Source organism: Oncorhynchus gorbuscha, linkage group LG25 (genome assembly GCF_021184085.1).
Source record: "Oncorhynchus gorbuscha isolate QuinsamMale2020 ecotype Even-year linkage group LG25, OgorEven_v1.0, whole genome shotgun sequence".
In the NCBI taxonomy this organism is placed as follows: domain Eukaryota; kingdom Metazoa; phylum Chordata; class Actinopteri; order Salmoniformes; family Salmonidae; genus Oncorhynchus; species Oncorhynchus gorbuscha.
Genome location: NC_060197.1, coordinates 29325139 through 29347503, shown reverse-complemented (window position 1 = coordinate 29347503; position 22365 = coordinate 29325139). Strand labels below are relative to the sequence as shown.

Here is a 22365-nt window from a genome sequence, read left to right as displayed (position 1 = left end):
CCCCCCCCTTTAAAACCCAAAACACAGAGATCTAGAGTATCTCTAAATCACACCAGGCTTCTCTGTCTCTCTCTCAGTTTTTCTTCCTTATGCTCACTTACAATGCGATTTTTATTTTACCTCAGCCATCACGCCATCACGCACACACACACGCACGCACGCACACACACACACACACACGCTCACACACCCTTCACTCCCTCACTGTAGCTAAATGTCAGTACCATCCAGAGAACAGCACAGACACTGAGAAGGATTCGCCTGCACATGGCACATCTTTATAGAGTGGAACAAAGCTCAACTCTGACGCTGCCTCCGAAATGGCACCCAGTCCCCCAGTTAGCGCACCACTTTAAACCAGGGCCACTAAAGGGAATAGGGTGTCATTTCAGACACACCCAGAGTGTTTGACCTTCAACATGGTTGTATGTAGTTGGATATAAGGACCTTCTGCATTGACATTGTCCGTGTTAGTGTAATGCTGAGGCTAGCACTATCTGCCTATGGGACCAGGGGATTGGCTGTCTAATATGTATATGTCTATGTCTCTCTCGTGTGTGTGTGTGTGTGTGTTTGTGTGTGGGGGGGGGGATATAGTCCCCCTAGACAGAGAATGATGAGCAGGCATTGATCAGCTGCCCAGCGTCCCCCTCCACTCCCTGAGCTGGCTCTGGATGTGAAAGATGAGGAACACACACACACACCTACCTATATATCCACGCACACACATGCACACACACTGGACAGTCACTGGCAGCACATGGACTTTTTTTTTTAAATCAACCCTCACGTTTCCTTTCTGTTTGCTGTCTGATAAAAACCTTTTCCAACGTCTCCTGTTACCTGTGTCCTTCTTGGTCCTTTTTACCGACCGGCCCTAAACCGTCCACCGTACTACTGTAGACAAACAGTCCATGTGCTTTACTCTGTACCCCACACCTCCCCTTTAACTGCCCCTTAGTGTATCCTAAAATAATACAGTAGCATACTTCTTTCTCTCTCCCTCTCACTCGCAGCCATGTGTGTCACAACAGGAACACGTTGTGAATCTTAAACCTTTTTAAACAGGACCTCTTTAAAGGGACATTTCTTTAAAGGGACATTTCTTCAAAGGGACATTTCTTTAAAGGGACATTTCTTTAAAGGGACATTACTGCAAAACATAGTAACGCGCCATTATCGAATATGTTGGTGCTGGAGAATGTGAATATGAAGTTGAACAATTTTGAAATGTCCCTTTAAGTTAGGATTGTTTTTATAATGCAATAAGGGCAATGGGAGAAAACTAGGACACGCTAACACACAGGCACAAACACACAGACCCCCCCCCTCCCAACACACACACACGTTAGCCAAACAAGCCTTTTTATAGACTCCTTTTCTCTTCAATCCATTTATCTTTTTAAAGAAGCAGTCCTGCTGTTATCACAGGGCTAGTCTGGGAGCCCCTGAGGAGGAGGGACTGTCATGCTTAGCGACCCTGGGGGAGCCTGGACAGCAACCTGCTACACAAAAAGACAGAGAAAGGAAAAGAAAAGTTGGGAGACCACCAAAGTCAGATTAAAGCCAGAGAGATCTCTGGGGGATAATAGATATTGTTTTAGAGAGGTGGAGTGATGGTGGGATGGTGTGATGGAGGGTGGGGATGGAGAGATGGAGAGTGGGGATGGAGTGATATGGGGATGGACTATGGAGAGATGGATGGTGGGGATGGAGTGATATGGGGATAGAGTGATGGAGAGATGGAGGGTGGGGACGGAGTGATATGGGGATGGAGTGATGGAGAGATGGAGGGTGGGGATGAAGTGATATGGGGATAGAGAGATGGAGAGATGGAGGGTGGGGATGGAGAGATGGAGGGTGGGGATGGAGTGATGGAGGGTGGGGATGGAGGGTGGGGATGGAGTGATATGGGGATAGAGTGATGGAGAGATGGAGGGTGGGGAAGGAGTGATATGGGGATAGAGAGATGGAGAGATGGAGGGTGGGGATGGAGTGATATGGGGATAGAGTGATGGAGAGATGGAGGGTGGGGATGGAGTGATGGAGAGATGGAGGGTGGGGATGGAGTGATATGGGGATAGAGAGATGGAGAGATGGAGGGTGGGGATGGAGTGATATGGGGATAGAGTGATGGAGAGATGGAGGGTGGGCATGGAGTGATGGAGAGATGGAGGGTGGGGATGGAGAGAAGGAGAGATGGAGGGTGGGGATGGATTGATATGGGGATGGAGTGATGGAGAGATGGAGGGTGGGGATAGAGTGATGTGGGGATAGAGAGATGGGGGGTGGGGATGTAGAGATGGAGGGTGCGGATGGAGAGATGGAGGGTTGGGATGGAGTGATATGGGGATGGATGGTGGGGATGGAGTGATATGGGGATAGAGTGATGGAGTGATGGAGGGTGGGGATGGAGTGATGGAGAAATGGAGGGTGGGGATGGAGTGATATGGGAATAGAGAGATGGAGGGTGGGGATGGAGAGATGGAGGGTGGGGATGGAGAGATGGAGTGATGGAGATGGAGTGATATGGGGATAGAGTGATGGAGAGATGGAGGGCGGGAATGGAGTGATATGGGGATAGAGAGATGGAGAGATGGAGGGTGGGGATGGAGTGATATGAGGATAGAGTGGTGGAGAGATGGAGGGTGGGGATGGAGTGATATGGGGATAGAGAGATGGAGAGATGGAGGGTGGGGATGGAGTGATATGGGGATAGAGTGATGGAGAGATGGAGGGTGGGCATGGAGAGATGGAGGGTGGGGATGGAGAGATGGAGGGTGGGGATGGAATGATATGGGGATAGAGTGATGGAGAGATGGATGGTGGGGATGGAGTGATATGGGGATAGAGTGATGGAGAGATGGAGGGTGGGGATGGAGTGAGATGGGGATAGAGAGATGGAGAGATGGAGGGTGGGGATGGAGTGATATGGGGATAGAGAGATGGAGGGTGGGGATGTAGAGATGGAGGGTGGGGATGGAGTGATATGGGGATACAGTGATGGAGAGATGGAGGGTGGGCATGGAGAGATGGAGGGCGGGGATGGAGAGATGGAGAGATGGAGGGTGGGGATGGATTGATGGAGAGATGGAGGGTGGGGATGGAATGATATGGGGATAGAGTGATGGAGAGATGGAAGGTGGGGATAGAGTGATGTGGGGATAGAGAGATGGAGGGTGGGGATGTAGAGATGGAGGGTGCGGATGGAGAGATGGAGGGTTGGGATGGAGAGATGGAGGGTGGGGATGGAGTGATGGAGAGATGGAGGGTGGGGATGGAGTGAGATAGGGATAGAGAGATGGAGAGATGGAGGGTGGGGATGGAGTAATATGGGGATAGAGAGATGGAGGGTGAGGATGGAGAGATGGAGGGTTGAGATGGAGAGATGGAGGGTGGGGATGGAGTGAGATGGGGATAGAGAGATGGAGGGTGGGGATATAGAGATGGAGGGTTGGGATGGAGTGATATGGGGATAGAGTGATGGAGGGTGGGGATGTAGAGATGGAGGGTGGGGATGGAGTGATATGGGGATAGAGAGATGGAGAGATGGAGGGTGGGGATGGAGTGATGGAGAGATGGAGGGTGGGGATGTAGAGATGGAGGGTGAGGATGGAGAGACGGAGGGTTGAGATGGAGAGATGGAGGGTGGGGATGGAGTGAGATGGGGATAGAGAGATGGAGGGTGGGGGTGTAGAGATGGAGGGTTGGGATGGAGTGATATGGGGATAGAGTGATGGAGGGTGGGGATGTAGAGATGGAGGGTGGGGATGGAGTGATATGGGGATAGAGTGATGGAGAGATGGAGGGTGGGGATGGAGTGATGGAGAGATGGAGGGTGGGGATGGAGTGATATGGGGATAGAGTGATGGAGAGATGGAGGGTGGGGATGGAGTGATGGAGAGATGGAGGGTGGGGATGGAGTGATGGAGAGATGGAGGGTGGGGATGGAGTGATATGGGGATAGAGAGATGGAGGGTGGGGATGGAGTGATATGGGGATAGAGTGATGGAGAGATGGAGGACGGGCATGGAGAGATGGAGTGATGGAGAGATGGTGGGTGGGGATGAAGTGATGGAGGGTGGGGATGGAGAGATGGAGGGTGGGGATGGAGAGATGGAGGGTGGGGATGGATTGATATGGGGATGGAGTGATGGAGAGATGGGGGGTGGGGATGGAGTGAGATGGGGATAGAGTGATGGAGGGTGGGGATGTAGAGATGGAGGGTGGGGATGGAGTGATATGGGGATAGAGTGATGGAGAGATGGAGGGTGGGGATGGAGTGATGGAGAGATGGAGGGTGGGGATGGAGTGATGGAGGGTGGGGATGGAGTGATATGGGGATAGAGAGATGGAGAGATGGAGGGTGGGGATGGAGTGATATGGGGATAGAGTGATGGAGAGATGGAGGACGGGCATGGAGAGATGGAGTGATGGAGAGATGGTGGGTGGGGATGGAGTGATGGAGGGTGGGGATGGAGTGAGATGGGGATAGAGAGATGGAGAGATGGAGGGTGGGGATGGAGTGATATGGGGATAGAGAGATGGAGAGATGGAGGGTGGGGATGGAGTGATATGGGGATAGAGAGATGGAGGGTGGGGATGTAGAGATGGAGGGTGAGGATGGAGAGATGGAGGGTTGAGATGGAGAGATGGAGGGTGGGGATGGAGTGCGATGGGGATAGAGAGATGGAGGGTGGGGATATAGAGATGGAGGGTTGGGATGGAGTGATATGGGGATAGAGTGATGGAGGGTGGGGATGTAGAGATGGAGGGTGGGGATGGAGTGATATGGGGATAGAGAGATGGAGAGATGGAGGGTGGGGATGGAGTGATGGATAGATGGAGAGTGGGGATGTAGAGATGGAGGGTGAGGATGGAGAGATGGAGGGTTGAGATGGGAGAGATGGAGGGTGGGGATGGAGTGAGATGGGGATAGAGAGATGGAGGGTGGGGATGTAGAGATGGAGGGTTGGGATGGAGAGATGGAGGGTGGGGATGGAGTGAGATGGGGATAGAGAGATGGATGGTGGGGATGTAGAGATGGAGGGTTGGGATGGAGTGATATGGGGATAGAGTGATGGAGAGATGGAGGGTGGGGATGGAGTGATATGGGGATAGAGAGATGGAGAGATGGAGGGTGGGGATGGAGTGATATGGGGATAGAGTGATGGAGAGATGGAGGGTGGGGATGGAGTGATGGAGAGATGGAGGGTGGGGATGGAGTGATGGAGAGATGGAGGGTGGGGATGGAGTGATATGGGGATAGAGAGATGGAGAGATGGAGGGTGGGGATGGAGTGATGGAGAGATGGAGGGTGGGGATGGAGTGATGGAGAGATGGAGGGTGGGGATGGAGAGATGGAGAGATGGAGGGTGGGGATGGATTGATATGGGGATGGAGTGATGGAGAGATGGAGGGTGGGGATGGAGTGATATGGGGATAGAGTGATGGAGGGTGGGGATGGAGAGATGGAGGGTGGTGATGTAGAGATGGAGGGTGAGGATGGAGAGATGGAGGGTTGAGATGGAGAGATGGAGGGTGGGGGTGGAGTGAGATGGGGATAGAGAGATGGATGGTGGGGATGTAGAGATGGAGGGTTGGGATGGAGAGATGGAGGGTGGGGATGGAGTGATGGAGAGATGGAGGGTGGGGATGGAGAGATGGAGGGTGGGGATGTAGAGATGGAGGGTGAGGATGGAGGGTTGAGATGGAGAGATGGAGGGTGGGGGTGGAGTGAGATGGGGATAGAGCGATGGAGAGATGGAGGGTGGGGATGGAGTGATATGGGGATAGAGAGATAGAGGGTGGGGATGTAGAGATGGAGGGTGAGGATGGAGAGATGGAGGGTTGAGATGGAGAGATGGAGGGTGGGGGTGGAGTGAGATGGGGATAGAGATATGGAGGGTGGGGATGTGGAGATGGAGGGTTGGGATGGAGAAATGGAGGGTGGGGATGGAGTGATGGAGAGATGGAGGGTGGGGATGGAGAGATGGAGAGATGGAGGGTGGGGATGGATTGATATGGGGATGGAGTGATGGAGAGATGGAGGGTGGGGATGGAGAGATGGAGGGTGGGGATGGAGAGATGGAGGGTGGGGATGTAGAGATGGAGGGTGAGGATGGAGAGATGGAGAGATGGAGGGTGGGGGTGTAGTGAGATGGAGGGTTGGGATGGAGTGATATGGGGATAGAGTGATGGAGGGTGGGGATGGAGTGATATGGGGATAGAGATGGAGGGTGGGGATGTAGAGATGGAGGGTTGGGATGGAGTGATATGGGGATAGAGTGATGGAGGGTGGGGATGGAGTGATATGGGGATAGAGAGATGGAGGGTGGGGATGTAGAGATGGAGGGTGAGGATGGAGAGATGGAGGGTTGAGATGGAGAGATGGAGGGTGGGGGTGGAGTGAGATGGGCATAGAGATATGGAGGGTGGGGATGTAGAGATGGAGGGTTGGGATGGAGAGATGGAGGGTGGGGATGGAGTGATGGAGAGATGGAGGGTGGGGATGGAGAGATGGAGGGTGGGGATGGATTGATATGGGGATGGAGTGATGGAGAGATGGAGGGTGGGGATGGAGTGATGGAGAGATGGAGGGTGGGGATGGAGGGTGGGGATGTAGAGATGGAGGGTGAGGATGGAGAGGTGGAGGGTTGAGATGGAGAGATGGAGGGTGGGGGTGGAGTGAGATGGGGATAGAGCGATGGAGGGTGGGGATGTAGAGATGGAGGGTTGGGATGGAGTGATATGGGGATAGAGTGATGGAGGGTGGGGATGGAGTGATATGGGGATAGAGAGATGGAGGGTGGGGATGTAGAGATGGAGGGTGAGGATGGAGAGATGGAGGGTTGGGATGGAGAGATGGAGGGTGGGGATGGAGAGATGGAGGGTTGGGATGGAGAGATGGAGGGTTGGGATGGAGAGATGGAGGGTTGGGATAGAGAGATGGAGGGTGGAGATGGAGAGATGGAGGGTGGGGATGGAGTGATATGGGGATAGAGAGATGGAGGTTGTGGATGGAGAGATGGAGGGTGGGGATGGAGTGATATGGGGATAGAGAGATGGAGGTTGGGGATGTAGAGATGGAGGGTGAGGATGGAGAGATGGAGGGTTGGGATGGAGAGATGGAGGGTGGGGATAGAGATGGAGATAAGGGGATAGAGTGATGGAAAGGAGATATGGGGATGGAGTGATGGAGAGATGGAAGTATTGATACTGTAGGCAGGAACACAAACTATACTCATACACAACACAAACAGAAGGTTAGTCACTAAACCGAAATGCTTCCCGCCCCTCCCTCTCTTCTCTTCTCCCTTTCTTTTTGTCAGTTCAGTGCAGATCTCTCCATTTTGAACTGGGAACGCGGTCAAACGAGGGTTTCATTTGGCTCAGGGGGAGGAATTACATCAGCCTGGGTCAATTACCCAGTTGTACACACACACACACATACACACACACACAATTACCCAGTTAGGACTTTTATTCCGTATTAATGAACACAGACTGGCAACACTGTGATACGTGTGGGGGGAAAAAGACGCAGAGAGGGAGTGTACGGTAGCTTTGATCGAAGATGCAATTGGGGTCGAAAGCAGAGAGGGGGAGGTGAGGAGGGGAGAGGTGGGTTGTCTTGGCAACCCTCCAGTGCTTCCTGTATTTTCCTGTCAGCGTGTCAAAGACCACATCCATTTGCCTTCCCACTATACTCTGAATGAGGGGATTAGCAAGAGCTCAGTTCCAGCTATTTATAACTTATGAGGCAGAGAGAGAGAGACAGAGGGAGTGAGAAAGAGACAGTGAAAGATAGAGGGAGTGAGAGTGTGTGTGTGTGTGTGTGTGTGTGTGTGTGTGTGTGTGTGTGTGTGTGTGTGTGTGTGTGTGTGTGTGTGTGTGTGTGTGTGTGTGTGTGTGTGTGTGTGTGTGTGTGTGTGTGTGTGTGTGTGTGTGTGTGTGTGTGTGTGTGTGTGTGTGTGTGTGTTTCCATGTGTGTACGTGCGTGCATATCTGTGTGTGTGTGCGCGTGTTCATCTCTGTCTGTCTGTATGTGTGTGTGTGTGTGTGTGTGTGTGTGTGTGTGTGTGTGTGTGTGTGTGTGTGTGTGTGTGTGTGTGTGTGTGTGTGTGTGTGTGTGTGTGTGTGTGTGTGTGTGTGTATTGTATGCGTGTGTGTGGGGGGGAAGTCACATGATTGTGACGTTGTCCTCTGTCTCGCCATTACGCCATTGTCGCATTCACCTGGATATTGTGTCGGCTTCCCTCTCTCTCTCTCGCTCTCTCTTTCTCTCTCTCTCGTTCTCTCTTTATTCAACTCTCACATTCTCTCCTTCATGTCGTACCCCCCTTTTCTTCCCCCATATCCCCACCATCTTGCTCTCCTCCCTCCCCCTCCCCCACACAGCTCTCTTCCCAGCTCTTTCTACATGGTCACCCCCTTTCATTTGTGCTAACTTAAGGGGAAAACCACACCACCATCCAATCTCCAATCTTCAACATTCGATTTGGATGAGCAGTGAAGATAGAAATGGGATTTTTATAACAGACACTGTATTTAGATCTCATACCATCCCTGGATAGTTCTATATAGTTTAATACGGTTCCATTTAAGGAATCAAGATCTATCGTACTAAGATCTATACCAACTGCCCCAGTTTTTTTTTTTACCTTGAAAACAAGAAAGAAGATATATGTTGAGATAGTTATAGAAGAAAGTAGCTATACACAGCCTGCCTCCAAAATAGCACTCTATTCCCTACGTAGTGCCCTACATTTAACCACAGCCCTATGGGCCCTTGTCAAAAGCATTACACTAAATAGACTACAGGGGTACCATTTATGACACAGCCACAGTTTATTCTTGTGATGCTTAATAAGTTCCGCGAGGGACTCAAGGAGCCTTTGAATGTATCATTACTGATTCGACATCAGTTATCCATCTGTGTGGAGAGAAATTGAGAGGGAACAGATTGAGAGAATAGCCATGTTCAATGCATCCATTGTCACTTGTTCTTGAATTCACCTTGGGAGAGAAGAAACTCATGTAAGTCTGTGAGATGTTTTTGGTAGAAATGTCGGCATAGGTCTCCTCTAGTGATATTCTGATGATTTAATAATTGTATTGGTTTTCCTCAAGGCTGCCTATCTTTGACACACACACACGCACACACACGCACACGCACACTGCATCATAGCCCACATATCTCTCTCATTGGTCTAATCTTTCACTGTTTTTCACACTCACTCCCCTTCTGTCTTTCGCTTCCATCTAGCTCTCTATCTCTCTTCTCTCTCTCTCTCTCTCTCTCTCTCTCTCTCTCTCTCTCTCTCTCTCTCTCTCTCTCCCTCTTTCTCTTTCTCTCTCTCTCTTTCTCTCGCTCTCTCCCTCTTTCTCTCTCTCTCTTTCTCTCGCTCTCTCTCTCTTTCTTGCTCTCTCTCTCTTTCTCCACCCTTCTCTCTCTCCCTCATCTCCCTCTCTCTCTTTTTCTCCTTTCTCTCCCCCCTCTCTCTCTCTCTCTCTCTCTCTCTCTCTCTCTCTTTCTCTTTGTCTGTCTCTCTCTCTTCGTAGCTCAAAGGGCCATCTCTTCAGAGCTTGCTGTAGCTGAGGTGACTAGTGGCTGTGAATGCAAATGAGCCTAACCCCCTTATCCCCCCCCCACACACACACACACACACACACACACACACAGCGGCGGCCCTGCCAGAGTCCACTGCTCACAGTGCCTCCCAGAGTGCTGAATGGAGGGGCAGAAACAGAGAGAATAGTTGTATTTTTAAAGACAGGGGATAGATAGAGAGAAGGCTGTTATCTAAAGGTAAACCTCCATCAGCGTATCACCGTCGTAGACAAACTGTCGACATGTAGCCGACAGAACAACACATATGAGAACACAAGTCAATACCATGGCTCCAAGCCCCTGACCCTCAGGTAATGAACAAACAGACGTACTGTACCCTGTGCTGTTCAGGGAACACAATGAATGACTAGAGGATGTTAATCGATGGCCTGCTGAACTAGCTACACACTAAACACACACACGCACGCACGCACACACACACACACACACACACACACACACACACACACACACACACACACACACACACACACACACACACACACACACACACACACACACACACACACACACACACACACACACACACACACACACACACACACACACACACACACACACACACACACACACAGGGAGGATAAGTATCTGTCTACAACAATCTTCCAGGCCTTTGAGCTAGAATTGACCCCCCCTCCCTTTTCTTTGTTTCCAATCTCTTCACTGCCCCAGTGTGCTGGGTGGGTATTAAAAACCATTTTTCATATAGAGACAGTGTCCCAGTGCAGCCCTCTAGGGTAGAATACACATTTATGAGGCAGGGACCAGGGAGGAGTGATGGAGTGAGGGACAGAGAGAGCAGGGAAGAGAGGGGGGGTGAAACAAAGGAGAGGAAAAGAAAGTTAGAGAGACAACCTGGCAGTTCTATCTCTTTCTACATTTCCTTCCCACGTTCCCTTGATATTACCTTGAATTTGATAAAAAAAGGAGGGGGGGGGAATAACTACGTCCTTCAAGCGTTGCCAAAAGACTAAACGTCACAAAACACACACAACCCGTTCCAAAAGGCGGGCTCCGAACGCAGCTCCAATCTATCTGATTTAGAAGAAACGTTCTGTTTGATTGTAATAGGATTTAGGGCATCGCTACCCAGAGTCGGAGGATAAATATTGTCCCTCAAAATGGGGTAGATTACCCGGTAAACCCCCAGATTAGTCCCTCTGCTGGGGAGGAACACAGGGATCACACTAAGACACAGGCAGGGCCAAACATGACAGAGACATGGCAGACACACAGACGAAGGCACGAATGCACAGACACACGTAGACACGTGGCAGCTACAGACACATATGCATGCATGGCAGTTGCACAGACACACTCGCCGAGAGCGAGAGAGGCACACACATTGTGGCTGTGGCTGTTGCATGGGGAGAAAATGGCTTTAACCTTCATGCCTTCTCAGTCGTCACCGTTCTGTAAATGTCACTATCTGGCTACCTGCCGCTTTCTCTCTCTCTCTTCCTTTCTCTTTCTCTCTCGCTCTCTCCCTTTCTCTCTCTCTTTCTTTCTCTTTCTCTCTTTCAAAATTAAAATTATACATACTCTTTCTCTCTTCCTTTCCCTTTCTCTCTTTATCTCCCTCAACATTGAAATTATACTTTCTCTCTCTCAACATTGAAATTATACTCTCTCTTTCTCTCTCTCTTTCTCTCTCGCTCAACATTGAAATTGTACTCTCTCTCTCTCTCAACATTGAAATTATACTCTCTCTTTCTTTCTCTCAACATTTAAATTATACTCTCTCTCAACATTTAAATTATACTCTCTCTCAACATTGAAATTATACTCTCTCTCTTTCTCTCTCTCAAAATTTAAATTATACTCTCTCAACATTGAAATGATACTCTCTCTCTCCGTCTATCTCTCTCCCTCTCTTTCTGCCTCTCTTCCTCTCTCTCTCTCTCTCTCTCTCTCTCTCTCTCTCTCTCTCTCTCTCTCTCTCTCTCTCTCCCTCTCTCTCTCTCCCTCTCTTCCTCTCTCTCTCTCTCTCCCTCTCTTCCTCTCTCTCTCTCTCTCTCTCTCTCTCTCTCTCTCTCTCTCTCTCTCTCTCTCTCTCTCTCTCTCTCTCTCTCTCTCTCTCTCTTCTCTCTTCTCTCTCTCTCTCTCTCTCTCTCTCTCTCTCTCTCTCTCTCTCTCTCTCTCTCTCTCTCTCTCTCTCTCTCTCTCTCTCTCTCTCTCTCTCTCTCTCTCCCTCTCTCTCTCCCTCTCTTCCTCTCTCTCTCTTCTACACTTTTCACCTCCCATTCTCATACCATTATGAATATACGTATGTTTCACACTGGCTATCTTAGTTTCAAATACTCCTTATTAGCTTCCTTTTTTCCACCTTTTATCTCCACACGGTCTATTTCGGAACTTCTCTCTTTTCCACTCTTCTCCACTCCTCTCTTTCAAATGAGCTCTTTCTACACCCATCTCTGTTTCTACTTCCCTCTATTCAAACGGCAATCTGTCCTAGTGTCTCACCTTGCTTCCTACCTCATTCACGCCATCACTCTATCTCCCCTTCTCTCGTTCCCACTCTATTCAGAGACACATCTGTGTTAGTGTCCCTTGTTCCCTGATCTCTCTCTCGCTCGCTTTCTTCTCTCTCTTCAGCAAGACTAGATCTAGAATTCTCAGACACTGTTGAAGCATTGAGACAAATGGGGGGGGGGGGGGGACTTTAATCTCAGGCTGGAACACTGGACAACAAATAGAGATGCCAGATCTACCCATGTCATTCAGTAACCTCAACAGTCTTTCTAAATGGTCTTTCTCAAATAATGAGTGTATTTCAGGCCAGATGGAATGCCTTCTGTCCCTACAACTGAACCAGGCAGACTAAACCAATGAATCATACTTGGTGATTTTTCCACACGTAGTGTATCTAAATATACTATTAATAAATAGCATCGGAGATAGCGTCATGGTACACACACAGAGTGGCCATCTGCTGACAAGGCGTGCGCCACAGAATGGGTGGGCGGCCGACACACTCTTTCATATGGGGGAGAAGGGGTGAGGAAGGGGGAGCCTGGGCGAGAGAAGCATCATGTCCGAGTCATCATAAACAAAACACTGACCCGCTGTCACGTTACTCATACTACTGAGAGACGAGACACACACACACACTCCCTCCCCTGTACTCCTCTCAGTCCAACGTCCATCATTCATCTTTTTAGTTCACTTACAACCTGTCAGTGATGCTCCCATCCACTCGTACATCAACTTTCCACTCACACTGCTGTCTTCTGAATTACATTGTCAACACCTAGACTGTACTTACTCTTAGTCTGTGGGGCTAGCCTGCACATATTAATAGATGTACGTGCACACACCATGCGCACACTGTCAGTACACAAATTCACTCTGACACACACACATACAGGTTGGTGCGGACACACAAAACATAGACAGATTCATACACACACACACACACACACACACACACACACACACACACACACACACACACACACACACACACACACACACACACACACACACACACACACACACACACACACACACACACACACACACACACACACACACACACACAGACAGAGACTCTCTTACATACACACACACACACACACATACAGGTTGGTGCGGACACTCAAAACATAGACAGATTCATACCACACACACACACACACACGCAGACAGGGACTCTCTTACACACACACACACGCACACACACACACACACACACACATACACTGTGGGTGGTGTGGCTGATGTGAGTGTCCATACTGTAGCTGTAGCTATAGCTGGGGCGGGGGCGGGGGAGACTGCGGTGCTGTGTGTGTGTGTGTGTGTGTGTGTGTGTGTGTGTGTGTGTGTGTGTGTGTGTGTGTGTGTGTGTGTGTGTGTGTGTGTGTGTGTGTGTGTGTGTGTGTGCGTGCGTGCGTGCGTGCGTGCGTGCGTGCGTGCGTGTGTGTGTGTGTGCACGTGTGCGTGTGTGTGTGGTTAGAGGTGGAAGTAGAGCTGCTCTGCACCAGCCCTGGGTACAACTACGATTCAAAATCATTTCAAAATACTTTAGCTGTGCTTGATTGAGCTTGCCTGGCTCTATGGAACCAGTAGAATGTTCAGAACACGGCAAACCCCACCCGTATGGCACTCCAGGCAGGCCAGAGCAAACGCTTAAAGGTCCCGAACAGTCATTCTGATTCCCATGTAAAATAGCCTTTTGAGTGACTAAAGTGTTGCCCATAATATTTCGGGGGGATAGAAATGTACATTTCTCCCATGGCTAACTACCAGGAACTTTGAAAAGACAGGCTGAGTGGGCGGGGACTTTATATTCATGAGCTCAGCTTGATCGACAGCTCTTTGAAACACCTACGTCTGCAATCCTTGATGCAGTGAGCAGTGTTGCAGCAAATTTGGTGATCCACAAAGCAACTCAACATTGAAATTGCGTCAATGACGTGAATTTTTTTCTAAACATCTCCCATTTGGCATGCCTCTTGTGTCAACGGAAATGTTGACTTGACAACTGCTTCGGAGTTTTGAACAACCCTTTCCCCCTTTTGTACCATGCTGGCTGAAGACCTAGCTCGTCAGTAACTAGCGAACACCATAAGTATCTTTAAGTATCTTTGCCATATAAGTATCTCTGCTGACACCCTACAGTCAAATTGCTGCACCAGTAGAGTAGCTGTCTAGCTATATAAACCACGCCTACCTCCGCAAACACGCCTTCTCCGATGTTGGTTACAAGGCGGGGCTTATTTAAATGAGGTAAGAGAATATCATGTTACCATTGGTGTATTAAATTGAGAGTTAGGGTGATGTCACCCTATCCCCTTAATAATCCCGCCAAGTGTTTGACAAGGGGGAGGGGACCAGTAACTTTATGATCAAACTTTATCAATGTAGTCATTTTGTATACTTCGGTCATCATACATTGATCTGGTTTCATCCAAATATCATCCAATTTCGTGAAAAACATGATTTTGACTGTTCATGACCTTCAAAGTATTTGAAAGATTTCACATAGTATTTGAACCCAGGTTTGTTCTGCCCTGAGACAACCTGCAAAACAGAGAGAGAAAGAGAAGGGTGAAAAAGAGGGGGAGGTCTTAGAGGAGGAGGGGCTGTAATGGAACAGAGGACTGTGGTCGTTTTTCTTCATTAACTACACAGTCAATTGTGCAATTGTCAATTACTGTCTCATGATGGATGTCAAAAGTGTCTCCAATAACATTCTACCACTCGACCCTACAAACAAACCCTGTTATTGTTTCATTTTATACTTATTCTTAGCACTTCACAAAATGACTTCTGGCAAAGCTTTTCTTCTACTTTCTCTGCCGGTAAACACTGATGATGCCTCTTAACTTCTCCGAGTGACTGTAAGATGCCTAAATACAGGGGACTATATGAGTGGGCCATTCATTGACTGGGGCTTTTCCATCTGTTGTGCATACAGTTTTCTCTCTTTTTACGGTTTATAAATAGGCCTCTTGTTACGCTGAATGACGTGCATACAGGATATGTCTGACAGGTTGACATGCTGGATTTAATTTGCACAGCTGCATCCAACCATCGTCATGAAGGGTTGCAAATTCTGCAGGTTTTACCGAACGTTTTACATTCGTAAACAGTTTTACCATCCTTTCAACTGATTCTTTTTTTTCCCCAGGTGATTATTTCAATCTGAGGATAACCTTCTCTCAACCCTGATAACCATACCATCACACACTCTTATGGATGTCCATATACAGACTTATCAATACGCTATAACCATTCTGTGGCCTCCAATATCTTTACCTTATTCAACCCCATGTGAAGCCGTAACCCAGACACACAGTACAGGCATCAGTTATAATCCTATTTGTTTTCCTTGAACGAGTTGTATTTGCCAAGCATTTACCTCTAGCTAACCGTAATCGTATCCTTAGATCAGTTTCCGGGCTGCAATAAGTTAACAACGTTTATTTGGATATTTTTGAGCTGTCACTGCAGTTACACATAACTTCATTGGATTACAAATCACAGAGACAGACAGACTTCCTGGTTGTCAGCATATCAGAGGTAGCTGTAATCCCAACAGCAGATGGTGCTTCCTGTTAGCCCAGGCCTCTTTCCTGATTGGCCCCTTCCCTGATTGCTGTTTTGCATATCACAACGTTAGTTCCTCAGCAGCAAATTTTCACCGATTTGGGAGAGAAGAAGAGAGGAGGGGAGGAGGAGAGAAGCATCTCTTTCTGTTCTCTCTCCTTCTTCTCCCTCTATCTCTCTACCTCTCCCCCTCTCCTCCATTTGCCAAGTATAGCTGGTGGGCAGATGCGGATCGAATTACATGCACATTTTACCCACCACACAGCACACACTCGTTAACTAGCATCAAGCTACATGTCATTTCTAATTGACACACAGCCTGTTGTGCGCTATACATGTAATGACATATTCACTAGGGGGATAACTTTGAGGGTTACATCTAAGCCACACACACACACACACACACACACACACACACACACACACACACACACACACACACACACACACACACACACACACACACACACACACACACACACACACACACACACACACACACACACAAACACACACACACACTGCATACCTTTGTCTCCTGTTTTGGAACGGATGTTTAACATGATTTCTCATCATTGCAGGTTCCTTTCATTGTGTCTCTCTCGCTAGAGATGGCTGACGAATAAAGATATCATTTGGTTGTGTGTTTTAACCCCCAAAAAAGTTTAATCTAGTGTGCTCATATTATTTATGTTGCAGTACCAATCATTGTGGGAACTGTAGTGACAGAGGGGAAAGGAAGGGGGGGGGTATCAGGGTTTGTGTGAAGAAAATGTCACGCTATTCATGAATCACAACAGGGGGTTAATCGTGTTATTGTAGGTTACGGGTGAGGGCGTCTTGACGAGGCTCACCTCTCCTCTTTGGTACCTCTCTATGCCCGATGGTCCTTTTTGGGGGGTTCTGAGGGGGGAAAGGGGAGGGTAAGGGTGGGTGTTGAGTTTCTAACCACAGGACGTCACTCTCTATTTCCCCTTCCATAGATTTTTACTATGGTCCCCTGAAGCCAGAAATACAACTTGAACACAAGTAACAAAACATGGGTTCAGAAAGGGCAGCACAACCAATAAGCAACTAGTTAACGGCCACGGACAACTCATTTATCCGTTTCTCCCGGGTGAGACGGAGTGCTGGATCTTCAGACATAGGGGCTCCTTCTTTTCTCTTGACAAAAGCGTTTTGTTGTCTTTTCTTATAATGTGTCTGTGATGCTGCGCTTTTGTTTTGTTTTTTTTTTTGGTCCTCTTTTCAAAAAGAGAAAAGAAAAAAACATGACGACCTCTTGCTGATTTGTCTTTTTTGCTCTTCTTTTCTTTTTTGATTTTTTTCTTTGCGTTTTTTTTTGCCAGTAATCTTTTTTGAATTTTCTCTTTTCTCTTTTTCCCTCCCTTTTTTTTCTTGCACCCTAGGTCCGCTCACAAAAAAACACGATGAGTCTACAATGAACAGACCGAGAGATGAAGGTATTTTTGCGTTGCATGTTTTTCCTTTTTTCTTGTTTTTAAAGTATTTTTGGGGATATGTAGTTAGAGCCATTGATTAGCTATATAAGATATAAGATATGCATTTACATATATATATACAATGTGTTGGTGTTGCTGTCTGTGTTGACTTAGTATCTTCACATTCATTTAGAATACAAAAGAACACACATTCTATTCAGTCAGCCTGTGAGAAAAAGCATTAGCTTAATAACAGTTTGATGACAGGCCTTGGCCAATATAATAGTTATGAAATCAACATTGTGTCGTCTCTACAGTTGATTTATTATAGACAAAAACATATTTCAGACATATTGACTGACTGACTGACTAGGCAGGGAGACAACAACTTTCTGCCATCATCATTACAGCTGAATAGTTCTTGAAACGTGGCTAATGGTTGGACCATTGTGCATGGGCCTAGCTTCACAGGTCAAGGTGAGAATAGCGTTATTGGGTGAGTCAAATAGAGAAAGAGAGGGAGAAATGGAAGAAAGACCGTATTCCCCTGTTTATCAGAATGAAGATCTATTCCTGGTGACTTTTCTCAATAGAAAGAGACACAACAACACTGTTCGCTACAAACACGTAACACACAGTTCAGATGATACCGTCTTGCCTTTTGGAGTCGTTTCCTGAGCGTAAAGAAAAATGGCTGCTGTCCATATGATGGATTATCTTCTTCTTACAGCTCATTTTGAGTACGAAAGGGAATCTTTTTCTCTTGGGTGTTCTTGTGATATTTCTTGGGTCTTTTTTTTATGTGAAAGTTGACCTGCCTACTAGATGCCTGTTTATGGACCGTTTTACTATAGCACACCTTTCTTTACAAAATACAGATACTTAGGCCTCATAACATCCAAATGTCAAATACTAACCCATACCTGTGTATTAGACCTTCTCCCATGTCACCTTCCAAGGACACGGAAACAAACAAATAAATAACTCACTCCCGGAGGTCATTCAGGAGCATTTAACTGTTTACAATGTTGCCGATTGAAATGTAATATGTAGAGCTGAAATGATACCTTTATTTGCCAGATATTAATGTCAGACTGGAGGCAGAATCATCATTACATCGAAAGAGATTGTTGTTCGATGTCGGGTCTTCCTGAATAAGGCCCTGGGTGCATCCCATCTTCTTTCTGCTTAAGTGTCGTTCACTCGTTCACTAGTTCCCACAAACCTTAAAGCATTGGATTGGTGGAGGCATTAGCTAGTGGGAGTTTACACTATATTTCTTCATACCAGTCATTCCTTTCAAATCAGTAAAGGGAAGTGAACAAGTGCACACTTTGGGACAGAGGAGAGATAATTGGGACATAACCCAAGTATGAGTACTACTGTAACATCTTCTTCCTGTTAATATCCCTCTGACTTCCTGTTACGACTAAGTGTCCCGTCAGTGCTATATCACCTTTGTGGACCCTTGGGGCCAATCCCAAATAGTCCCCTATGCACTTGTAGAGATCTGAGATAATTTGATTGGTATAAGCAATATGGTGTAACTTCCACCTAACCTATCAGAGGGCAAGGTGGAGCTACTACCAGTTTGATTACACCTGTCAGTCCCTCTCGTATCTCCACAAGTGCATAGGGCGCAGGGTTTAGGGGACGATTTAGGATGGGGACCTAGTGCTTCAATGGCCCAGTTCAGTTTCTCTGTACAAAGCAGCCTTTTTATTGAAGAATGTCAATGCTTAGCAGGAGAAACCATTTCTAGCTTGAATGGGTGAACCGAAAGCTAGTCATTCAAGAAATCGTATTCAATTATGCTTTTCCCTGGGTTCAAGTGTTTGGACAGAGGTTATTTAAGCAATCATGCCCGAGGAGGTGTGGCATATGGCCAATATACCACAGCTAAGGGCTGTACTTAGGCGTGACACAACGCAGGGAACCTCTTTACAGAAATAAAATGCATTATTATTCCCAGACCATTATTGCAGAGAATCAGACTAAATATGTTACCCTCAGCCTATTGGCTACTTATTCAAGCCGGTCTCAAAATACAACAGAGCCCCTTTAAGACCGAAAAGAAGGGCTTCACCTGACTTGCTTTTCAAACATGGCTAGAAATGCACGTTTCATGCTCCTGTCGGAAGCGACCACTCCTCCGTTGCTGACTACAAGTTCTCTTTAACTGGGCTAATAACTCACTAACGAGCAAAGAATATGAACAAATGTACATGCAGCTCTTGCTTTGATCTCAAAACTCATGCTGTAAACACAGTCCAAGTGAATGGCACAGATCCATATATGGCAATGGTCTATTTGCATATAGGGATACGGCAGCTCTGATTGGTTATGGTGCACCGGTCTGTGTAGAGTCGGTCCTGTCAACGCAACAGAATCCTACTCCAATGCACTCTGCCGACAAGAACATCTCTTGCATAGTTTGTTTGTTTCGGTACGTTGTATTGTTAGTGGCTAATATTGCGTTGATTCGATCACAAGTCGCCCAGCGGAGGGAAACGTTGATGGGGTTGAGTAAAAGGGGAAAACTAGACATTTCAATCTTGTGCTCCTCTGCGCAGGCTGATATTCCCGGGGAGCTTTTATGAGGGAACGTTGTCAATAAGTATTCAACCCTTTTGTTATGACCTAAATATGTTCAGGTGCAAAAAATGTGCTGAACAAGTCACATAATAAGTTGCATGGACTCATTCCGTGTGCAATAATAGGGTTTAACGTGATTTTTGAATGACTACCTCATCTCTGTACCCCACACATACAATTATCTGTAAGGTCCCTCAGTCAAGCAGTGAATTTAAAACACAGATTCAACCACAAAGACCAGGTAGGTTTTACAATTCCTTGCAAAGAAGGGCAGCTATTGGTAGATGGGTAAAAATTAAAAAGCCAAAATTGAAAATCCCTTTGAGCGTTGTGGAGTTATAAATTACACTTTGGATGGTGTATCGATACACCCAGTCACTACAAAGATACAGGTGTCCTTTCTAAGTTGCCGGAGAGGAAGGAAACTGCTCAGAGATTTCACCATGAGGCCAATGTGGACGTAAACAGTTACAGAGTTTAATTACTGTGATAAGAGAAAACTGAGAATGGATCAACAACATTGTAGTTACTCCACAATACTAATCTAAATGACAGAGTGAAAAGAAGGAAGCATGTACAGAATAAAACATATTCCAAAACATGCATCCTGTTTGCAACAAGGCACTAAAGTAAAACTGTAAAAAATGTTCCAAAGAAATTAACTGTATGTCCTGAATACACAGTGTTATATTTGGGGCAAATTCAGCACATCACTGAGTACCACTCTTCATATTTTCAAGTTTGGTGGTGGCTGCTTCATGTTATGGGTATGCTTGTCATCGGCAAGGCCTAGGGAGTTTTTTCTTAGATAAAAAGAAACGGAATAATGCTAAGCACTGGAAAAATCCTAGAGGAAAACCTGGTTTAATAACCTAAAACACAAGGCCAAATATACACTGTAGTTGCTTACCAAGATGACATTGAATGTTCCTGAGTAGCCCAGTTACAGTTTTGACTTAAATCGGCTTGAAAATCAATGGCAAGCCTTGAAAATGGCTGTCCAGCCATGTTCAACCACAACCTTGACAAAACTTGAAGAATTTTAAAAAGAATACAGTGAAAATATTATACAATCCAAGCTCTTCAAGACCAAATAGGATTTTAACATGTATTGACTACTTATGTAATCAAGATACGTTAGTGTTTAATTATTATTATTTATTTCTTCTTTACAAATGTTCTTTTTTTCTTCCACTTTGACGTTAGAAAATGTTGTGTAAATCTTTGACCCCCAAAAAATCAAGTTTATCCCACCTTGTAACACAATGTTAAAAGGTCAAGCGGTCGGAAAGCGTGTGTGTGTGTGTGTGTGTGTGTGTGTGTGTGTGTGTGTGTGTGTGTGTGTGTGTGTGTGTGTGTGTGTGTGTGTGTGTGTGTGTGTGTGTGTGCCTGCACATGCGACGCGCATCATTCCGTCCTCCTCTCTCACACCACTTTGTCAGCTTTGATCAGAAAGGACTGAGGCCCACCTGAGCCCCTAACTTAAACACAACACACACAAACAGAGACAACGTCCCACGCACTCACTGGAATATACTCAAACCCTCTCAGTGTGTTATGAAATACCTGTCTATTCGTTGATCCAAGGACAAAACTTAGAAAAATCTCATTGAAGTTTTACCAAGAAATGCTTCAATATTTTACCAAGAAACTATCCAAATTTGATCAGACATTTTGAAAAATGTTTAGAATCAGTGGATTCTATAGTGGATTTCTCAGTAAAACAGAAAGGAAATGATTGACACCTTTGATAAAGATAGAGAACAGCAATAATGGCTGTATATAATACATCACTCAAATACTGAGCTATATTGTATGCACATTTTTAGTTGAATTGATATTTTATACTAATACAATTGCTCAAAGAACGGGATTCTGTTTATCAATGAACATTTTCTTTCCTCAAAAGGTAAGGGTCAAAATGATTGACACTCCTAAAGATTTTTATAAATAAAATAGTCAAAGGTTTAGTATTTGGTCCCATATTACTAAGCACTCAATGATTACATCAAGCTTGTAAGTTTACAAACTTATTGGATGCATTTGCAGTTCATTTTGGTTGTGTTTCAGATGATTTGTGCCCAATAGAAAGGATGGTAAATAATGTATTGTGTCATTTATATTGTAAATAAGAATAGAATATGTTTCTAAACACTTCTACATTCATGTGGATGCTACATATTCTATTCTTATTTACAATAAAAGTGACTCCAAAATGACACAATACATTATTTACTATTCATTTCTATTGGGCACAAAATAATCTGAAACACAACCAAAACAAACTGCAAACGCCTCCAACAAGTTTGTAGAGTCACAATCTTTTATGTATTTTTTTGTTGACTGAGAACACATTCTCACTTACAGCAACGACCTGGGGAATAGTTACAGGGGAGAGGAGGGGGGGTGAATGAGCCAATTGTAAATTGGGGATGATTAAGTGGCGATGATGGTATCAGGGCTTTGGGAATTCAGCAAGGATACTGGGGTTAACACCCCGACTCTTAACATAAGTACCATGGGATCTTCAGTGACCACAGAGAGTCAGGATACTGGGGTTAACACCCCGACTCTTAACATAAGTACCATGGGATCTTCAGTGACCACAGAGAGTCAGGACACTGGGGTTAACACCCCGAC

At 46.4% G+C, this 22365-nt stretch overlaps 1 protein-coding gene across 2 annotated transcripts in view; it reads left to right on the top strand.

The window, feature by feature from the left end:
- Window positions 1–22365, top strand: part of nlgn2a (neuroligin 2a) — a 222683-nt gene that overhangs the window by 84923 nt on the left and 115395 nt on the right. For both annotated transcript variants that reach the window (XM_046328654.1, XM_046328653.1), the window contains exon 3: window positions 17098–17151. In XM_046328654.1, coding sequence (XP_046184610.1) covers window positions 17098–17151 — 54 coding nt within the window. The remainder of the gene's footprint in view (window positions 1–17097; window positions 17152–22365) is intronic.